The 9,141-nt window shown below is 33.3% G+C and overlaps 1 protein-coding gene across 1 annotated transcript; it reads left to right on the forward strand.

The window, feature by feature from the left end:
- The first annotated feature begins 1,390 nt into the window (after nucleotides 1-1,390).
- Nucleotides 1,391-8,812, forward strand: LOC128983294 (multiple PDZ domain protein-like). Its single transcript, XM_054402540.1, has 6 exons — nucleotides 1,391-1,463; nucleotides 1,685-1,732; nucleotides 2,965-3,129; nucleotides 4,020-4,124; nucleotides 4,523-4,755; nucleotides 7,543-8,812. Exons 2-6 carry the CDS (start codon nucleotides 1,685-1,687, stop codon nucleotides 7,601-7,603), a joined length of 612 nt encoding a protein of 203 aa, XP_054258515.1. The 5' UTR covers nucleotides 1,391-1,463; the 3' UTR covers nucleotides 7,604-8,812.
- Nucleotides 8,813-9,141: the final 329 nt, after the last annotated feature.

Genomic DNA, 9,141 nt, shown 5'->3' on the forward strand with positions numbered 1-9,141 from the left:
AATGGTTGAGAATATATATAGCCCCATTTTCACTCATGTTTGGAACGTTACTTTATGCTACACTACAAAGAAATGATGTTGTATATAGTTTCATTTATTAAACAATAAACACCATTAAAAACGTAAACAGTATATTCCATAAGAGTAGAAAGTGATTCATTACATATTTGAGACCATGTTTGAAGTGTGATATTTATCGAGCACTTTAAATGGTTGAGAATATGTATAGACACACTTTCACTCTTGTTCGTGTTTTGAACGTTAGGTACTTTTTGCTACACTACAAAGAATAATTATTTTCTTCATTACAAAACTCATAGAATTGTTTAGTTTATGCCTTCAATTTAAAGTTAATGTTTGTTATCGTTGTTGAAAATTGAAACAGTTTGTTGGTAAAACAATAACAAGTATTTGTTTGTTTACGTTGGCAAAATCAAAAAAAGATTGTAAACATTACTTTCGCATAGTAAACATTCTTTTGCCGTAGTAAACAATGTAATGATAGATTTTCGCAGGTGATAAACATGCAACGAAAAACATGTAATTTTACAGTAGTTTAGCGAAATATATCATTTCTAGGTTCTCAAATCAAATTTTGTGTTTAGTTTAAATTTAAAAGTCAATAACAGCATAAACAGACCATAACTCAATTCAATGTCAAGGTTGGGGAAAAAATAATACTTAAGGAGCGATATATCTTACACTGAATCAAAATCAAGAATACCAATAGTCCAATAATATATCACAGGTTCTCTGAGGAACTGTAGCCAAAGTATAGCTATTTCAATTGAAATAAACTTGTATACCGTACAGTCTTGATTAGTATTTAGTCTGTAATGAGTACCGGTATACACCATGTTATTGTGCATTGAGCAGAATGTATTGCTCATGCTTTATGATATTATACGAGTGATTCACTTCTGAAGTAAACACCTGGCAAGCATGATAAGATTATCAGGTCCTGATAAACGTACTTGTTGGGATGAATTACAACTGCATCGGCCACCTTGAATGTAAGTACAATACAAGTTGAAGGTTGTTGTTATTTATTTTTTTGTTTTGTTTCAAAGTAATGGTGACTACAGACTACATTATTGACTTTTAATCATACTAGTAACAACTAACAAAAAAAAGAAGGTTTTTACATACGGTAGTTCTAATCCTTCTAATCCCTGCCAGCCTCAAGTTTTATGAGTGTTATCATTGAAATTATCTTTACACATATTATTTCAAAATGCAAAGTAATAAAACTATATTTTTCACTGTAAAATTTTCATTGTCTTGGTAGCCTAACATTGGGTTGCATAAAATAACCTCTTAAGAAATTATCTCTCAAAGGGTATAAGCATTGACTATATAACACTATGATGTAGTATAGTCAATGGTATAAGTTTTTAATAAACTTAACTGTAAGTTTTGAGGAAAAATTCATCTACGGTATAAAAACTGGACGACCATTAAGGGTAAGAAAGGTGTTGTGGCCGTGGAGGGGAAGTTGTTATTTTACAGACAATAGTGATCTCAATAAATTTATTGAGATCACTCAATAAATTTATTCAACCACATCGGTATAAAACGGTTTCATTTCTGAAGGTAATTTGTAAGGAAATATTGTACCGGTACTACGGTATACTAATACTGATCTAACTGCTAAGATAATTAATTAATATTAATTATGTTTTAGATGGCTTTCCCTACTGTTCCAGTGTGTATTCAACTTACAGATTTTGAGGTGAGTTGGTGATAATCATCTGTCATAATAATCCTAATACCAAATTTAAAAAAGTTAAGTATATTGAAGTAGCACAAGCCTATCCAGACGATGTCAAGGTTGTTTAACGTTTTTGTCTGACAAGTTACAAAAAGCTCTTTTACAAATTGACTTTAAGGCCTCGGGTAAGATACGAGCATTGGGCGGCGGATGGCTAGCAGCAACGTGAGCAACATATATGTAAGTATTGGTGATGACTGTGATTCAAGCAGCAAATTTTCTTGATATTCATTGCATTTCCCCTGTTGTAAGTGTCTGTAAAGCTTAAGATAGCAAACAGTGCCGGCATAAGTCGTATCTATTTTTTTATTAGGACAATTTTGTTTGTTAAATCTATGTACTAAAATGTAAACCATCAAGTTTACATTGAGAAGCAGGTATGTTATTATAACATGTATGTTTATTATGACTTTTTCAGGCCAACAAACTGATATTCTTATTTTATTTGCAAGAGTTCAAAGAAAAAATTTGTTAGTACAGAAAAGATACCTATACCGGTACAGTAAATAATGGGGGTACGGGTACAACCAATTAACAAGAGGAGAAGATTGTTTCAGGAACACCATCATCTAAACCTAAACCTGCAGCTTAGGGAAGGCAATGATACATTCTTCAAATGCCCAGCAAATACCCTTCATATGTCCAATATCTACTTTTGACTACATTTTGAGCAGATTGAGATTGAGGATTGGTAAGAGATGGAGAGGTTTACAAAAACACTGCATGGTTTACAACAGATCTGAAGCATGATAAATCTGAGCGGCGATTTGGCAAAAATCTGGACTTGGATGGATCCATCATCTCTGGACTTGAAACTCTGAGCGGCACTAGACGTTGCTGCTTACTGCTCAGACCTCTCATGACCATTCTCAAAAATTTACTTGCAGCTAAACGAGACTTGATGTTAGAGCGAGGTCGCTCACTGCTTATAAAGTCCTCGCCACCCTTAGTTGAGGCAGCCAAAGGCCGCACTAGATATATGCCGTGCGGCCTTGGGCTGCCTCAACTTAGGGTGGCGAGGACTATAATACATTTGGTTTCTAGAGGTTGAAATTATAGCCACCACAGAAATCGAGGCTTTACAGTTTACATAAACTGTATACAGTCGAAGTTTACATAAACTTTTTTAGTTGTAGTAATCAGGAGTCTCAAAACGGTTTAAACATATAAACAGTTTTTGACTGTGAACCTAGGTGGAGAGTCCTCACTTGGGAGTAGCACCCATCTACAGGACAGTATTGCCTCCACCACCATACAACCCTTCTCTGTATCCTCCCCTGTATGATGTCTACCCTCCGGCCCCTGCCTCGCCTCACAATCTCCCAGAGTACGTAGCTCTCGTTGGAATACATCCAATGGTCAGTAAATACAAAAGTTATGCATTAGAGGTGTATAGTTTGAGACAATGTTACACAGCTAAAGCCCCCCACACACTACCAGACCAGACCTCCAGACCAGACTGTCTGGTCTGGCGTCTGGCACTTGTCTTATCGTATGTGGGACTGTCTGCAGACCGATTTTCTCGGACCAGACTGTCTTTGTGTCTGATGGTTGAACCCTCAGACCACAGACGGTCTGAGGTTCCCCCACCACTATTTTTGTCTGGTCTGTGAGTGTGTAGCGCTGTCTGTCAGACGACCGACCGTCGCTACAGTCTTCATCCATTTGTTGGAGTTCTCACCACGGTGTCTCAATTACAAATGTTGGAATGTCTGGTCTGGGAGTGTGTAGGGCCGTCCAAAACGGTTTGGTTGCAGCCAGACGGTCTGGTCTGGAGGTCTGGTCTGGTAGTGTGTGGGGGGCTTTAACATATTTTTTTAAATATTTATATATATTTACAATTAATTGGGAGGGTATGTACAATCACATCAAATGAAGAAAACAGCCATTGGATCAAAAGCAAAATTATAAATATGTAAATATAAAGAATCAATTCCAGTAGATAGTTATCATGGCTCAAGAGTACCATAAAAGATCAAACTATCTAATGTTATACTTACCTAGATGAGTGTTAAAGAAACTAGTTTAGAGGGATATTTTTAACATAATTTCTGGGAGCTTTTACTACTAAAAATAAACTATTTATTTCATGTAGGTTTTTTTTGTTGAAGCATAACACATCTTAATTATTGAGGTTGTAAAAGATTTTCCAAATTATATAATCGCTAAAAATAATTTTAAAGGTCTAACAAAAATCAAGTTAAACTATTGTTTTTTTTTTTATAATTCAATTTTTTGTGTTTTCTAGCACCAAGGCAATGGCATTTCTTACTATAAACTGTCTAGTGATCCCGTGGAGACAATCAAAACCAGCAACCAAGAAGATAATGACAAAAAAATTATTACTAGAGAGGTACGGTATAAAAAGTCGTTTAGTTTATGTTAAACTTAACTTAAAGTATAATAGTGTTTAAAAAGGGAATAAATATAACATTTTAAAGTTGTAAATAGGCTTTATGTTTAGGGCATTAAGTGTTAAGTCCAGAACTAATCAAAAACACATTATAAAACAAGTAGCACAATACAGCTACCCTGAACCTGAAATAATAACAAAATTTCCTGTGACAACTTGGACCTATCATTAACTACTTTCAGGTCCAGTATTAATAATTAATATTTAACTCAAGAGCTACATACAAATCTTAAAATCACTTGTACTAGGTGGTGTTTATTTACGCTGAATAAATTTGTACACAACATTTTATCCTCAATTTAAACCATAATAAAAATTAATATTATCTCTTTGGTCAGGTTATTTTAAACAAAAGGGATGGAAAATTTGGTCTCAAAACCGCAGTGATGGGCAAGAGTGTGTACGTGGTGGGTGTCCGGGAGAAATCTGCTGCGGGACGAGCTGGAGTTAAAGTGGCAGATCAGCTGATAAAAGTCAACGGTACAGCTGTAACAGGGCTGACCAACGACCAGGTGCACGACGTCATACGCCGATGTCCTCCGTATGGCATCAAGTTTACATTGAGAAGCAGGTATGTTATTATAACATGTTGTATGTTTATTATGACTCTTTCAGTCCAACAAACTATCTACATTGTTATTACAGTATGCTCAACAAAAATTAAGTGATCGAGGGAAAACATTGTAGACACTTGACTAAAGATGGGATTTTGGTTTATGACAATCCACACCCACATTGTCATCAATTTGTGTCATTCTGTGTCATCCCATGATAAATTTCTATTTCAAAACCAAATTCCTTCCTATCCATGCCACTCTAACCTTTAAAATTCATTATAAATTAAAACGAGGTGTTAGCCCGTCCTACGTACGGGAGTAGACAGTTAAAACGGAGTTGGCCTATAATTCAGAACAGCTAGTTTACACGTATAAAGACAAATTTTATTGCAGCCTACAGTAGAAGGAGTAATTATCAATTGAGAAGTGTATAGAGGCCTAGTCAATGATATCACCTGCCATTGCATAGCCTACCTACCTCTTCCATAATCAATATCACCAATAATAATAAATAAACAATAAAACGAAAATATCCAATAAAATTCACAGTACACATAATTATAACGTTGGTGTCCTGACATCATTAAACGAATCGTCCACACACATCCTTTATGTCAATTTCACTGCATCCATTAACATCAATTTCTGCTAAATAAATAAGTGTAAACAAAGAAAAGTAAACACAACAACATATAGTTTGTTTTGGTAAACAGCTGAGTCAAAAATAAAATAATATTCATTTGAACAAATGAACTGGTCACATGTTGAAGGAATTAAAAACGTAAAACACGCTAGTAAAGCTAGGGACGTAATTAATTGTCTATGTTTATGATCCATTCCGTTATTAGTTCCAATATCCTTGATAATCAAACCACCCTCATTGAATCAATGCACATCGTAATTCCCCATATTCATTAATTTAAACTATAAAATATTCAGCGCCTCCAAACGTAACCACAACTAAACACACGCCAAACAACTTTTTAGATTTCATAAAAGGATGGTTAGTCTAATTGCAGTATCCTAGGTCAATGATGACTTTGTGTTAAATCTATGTCATTCGTCTGTATATCTTTGAATAACACCCGTCTGAGGTTGTGGTGGTAATTTAAAATTGTATTCCTGAGGATTCTTGATCTCCATCTTTATGACATCAATAATTCCGGGCCTAATCCAAACAAAGTTCAAGCATTCAAAAACATTGATTGTAAACAAAAAGCTGCCAACATGAATTAAAATATGTAAAAATTGTGGTTTTCCTACCCTTTCTAAAAAAGTTGAGCAGTAAAATAATTTGCATATCTTTTTTATTTAACTCATGTACAGAGCCTCGACTTGTACACATCGATGGTGTTACTTATCTCGGTGGTCTACTAATCTTACTTATTTCCTATAATCAATGACAAAATCAGAGTAAATAACCTCATAGTTCTATAGGGCATTTTTATAACTAACCAGCTGTTAGTTAAAACAAATTATATTGCTCTAAAACAAATCGAAGATTACAAAGATTGCTTTAAAAAATAATTTGAACATCCTAGTATTTGACTATGTATATTAAATTAATCTGTCATCCTCTTACAGAAGAATTGAACGTATCAATAATAACATTACTGACAGCATTACACATTTTAAATAAGTCAACCCTAAGTATGTCTTTACATTTTTATCCAAATGCTGAATTTGTGACACAAAAGCTGAATGTTTACAGCTGTTATGTTAAGCAAATTATTTTATGCCAAAAGCTAGTTTAGAATCTTAGCGTCGGCTGCTAGACTTTTTAAAAATTAAAACTTAATTTCTAAAAAACTGGGACCCTAAACTAAAATTGTGGCTTCGACATTCCCTAGTTCTCAAAATTATCTTTCTTTCAACACAAAAATCATGAAAATCCGTCGAGTGGTTGATTCAGAATCGTGAAATAAAAAAACCCTGTTTCGTTTTAATATTATAGATTTACATCACAGTTCACAGTAAGATCATTAGATTTGATGAAATGATCTGTAGATAACAAGGGAGTGAGTGCATTTTGAGGTAAAAGTGAAAAGAAAACTACAAGTGCCAAATTTTATTCCAGAACTAAACAACAGAAAATTGTATTTAATTATTTAGTATAAGTGGGAAACATGTAAAAACCTGGGTTGCAGAACTTGCATCTAGCTCTCTAAAGGTTAACACGTTCGCTACTGAGCGTCGCATATATGCGACGCCGCGGTCATTGCCACAGACCGAGGTACACATTTGAATCTTACACACAGACCGGCTGTCACTTGGATAACAGTACACACAGACCACGGGCGAAAACCTGTAAAACGGTGATCATTTACATTGTAATACGCTACAATCGTGTTTGTAATGTATCCTTGTTTTTTTGTATTATTAATAACCTTTTGTAATGTCGCATATTTGCGACGCCCGGTCTACAGCGAAGACAATAGTGAAAATTATCATAGTTTTCTTGAAATAGACCAAACGTCGCATATATGCGACAGTTCATTTTTTGTGTTTTGAGTTATGTTTTGAGCATATATGCGACGGCAGTCTATGGGTGGAACCCGGCCGACGCATATGTGCGTCGCTGGTCCACGCGAATGAAAATTTTTGTACTATTGCAGTAGCGAACGTGTGAGGTTATAAGGTATTGTCTCTAAAGCACTCTTCAATAAGGAAAAGTAGACAAGTCTTTCCATGGATACAGCTGGAATATCATTAAAGGTGTGGATTATGTAAGTTAAGTTGATTTTAGTTTTGTTAAAGGTTTGCCATTTATTTAAATTCCTTTGTTGTTGTAAATGTTTCAGAAAAGACTATGGCTTATTCAAGAAATTGGAAAACATGAAAAAGAGTTTTAGTGACATATAAATCATTGGAGACCAAGACCAAAGGGTTTATCCTATATATTACTATTACTATTACTATTATATAGGATTATATTGTTTTAAGACAGGTTTGTGACAGAAAAAGAGGCCCGTAGAATAATATTATACTACTACCATACTAATGTTTTAACTCCTTAACCCATTGGGGAAAGAATTAATGCGCTGCCTGCAGCACCCTCTATCGGCAATTAATTTCACCGAATTTGTAGACTTTTAAAACCTTAGGTAATAAATTATTAATTCTTTCGCCATTTTGTTCACAGTAAAATTGTCTACAAAAAAATTGGTAATTCGATAATCTCAGAGTGTAAAATAAATAAAATTATAAATATTATAAAAATAAAAAATTTTAAAAACAATTTTTTTATAAACATGATTTACAAATTCCAAGATTAATCCAAACACCAAATGGCACTACTATTATAAAGTTCAATTGATTCCCTACATAGAAAAATCACAAGTTGTTTACTTTTATAAGTAATATAAAAACATAGAAAAAAAATTGTTTGTTTTACCTTACCGCGGCTGATTTTGGGTGATATCTGGTTTCCATTATTTACCAAAATAAATGAGTAACTACGCAAAACAATAAGCAAGATATTTATAATCATCATAAAAGTAAGAAGACAAAAAATGGGATAGTAATAATAAATAAAATAATAATAAAATAACTAGTGACGCTGCGTAGCGGTGACACGAACGGCACTCTTAAGTCAACCGCCGGCCTGCAGCGGCCGTACGAGTAACACTCGTAGGCGCCAATGAGTTAAAGGAATGTATTCAATATAGATGGAGTATGTGCATTTAAAAATATAATAAATTAACTATTTATATTTTATAAAATGATTTTGGAACACTGTTGAGAAGTAGGTGATGCCTAACTTACCCTAACAGTATGAGAAACCAGAGTTGAGGGGATCATAATAAAAATTTTAAACTTAAAAACCAACATTTATTTTTTATAGAAACTAACCAATACAATAATAAAACTTATTTTTTAAAATTAAATTTTTGTTTTAAACAATAACAATGATACACTTTTAAACACAATCAAATAGTTGAAACATTATAAATTGGTTTTAATTAAGGTACCTATGACCTCCATAGTAAATGAATTATTAGTGAAATAATTTTACTCTACAGTAAGAGTGTAAACACAGAAGACAACAAATGTTTACTATACTGTACTTAAAGATAATTATTTTTAGTTATATTACAAAATATTGTATTTTTGTAAAAATATAAGTTAAAAAAATATTGTGTATTATTTACAAGCTGTGGAACCTTTTGAACTTTTGACCATAAACATAAATTATTTACAGGTAGGGAGTGTATTTGCATTGTTTGACTCACAAAAACTCTATTTACCACTTACTTAATATCTGAAAATGTGAAAAATGTAAATGTGCAACTAAAACAATTTTTTACCACTATTTAAAATTGTTATAAACAAACTTTAAATAACTTCTTGATCAGCATGGTACATGTTATTATAACAAACTTTGCAAAAAATGTAATCAT

Source organism: Macrosteles quadrilineatus, unplaced genomic scaffold (assembly GCF_028750875.1).
Source record: "Macrosteles quadrilineatus isolate MER2022 unplaced genomic scaffold, UCM_ALF_1.0 Scaffold_1__1_contigs__length_201487025, whole genome shotgun sequence".
Classification (NCBI taxonomy): Eukaryota; Metazoa; Arthropoda; class Insecta; order Hemiptera; family Cicadellidae; genus Macrosteles; species Macrosteles quadrilineatus.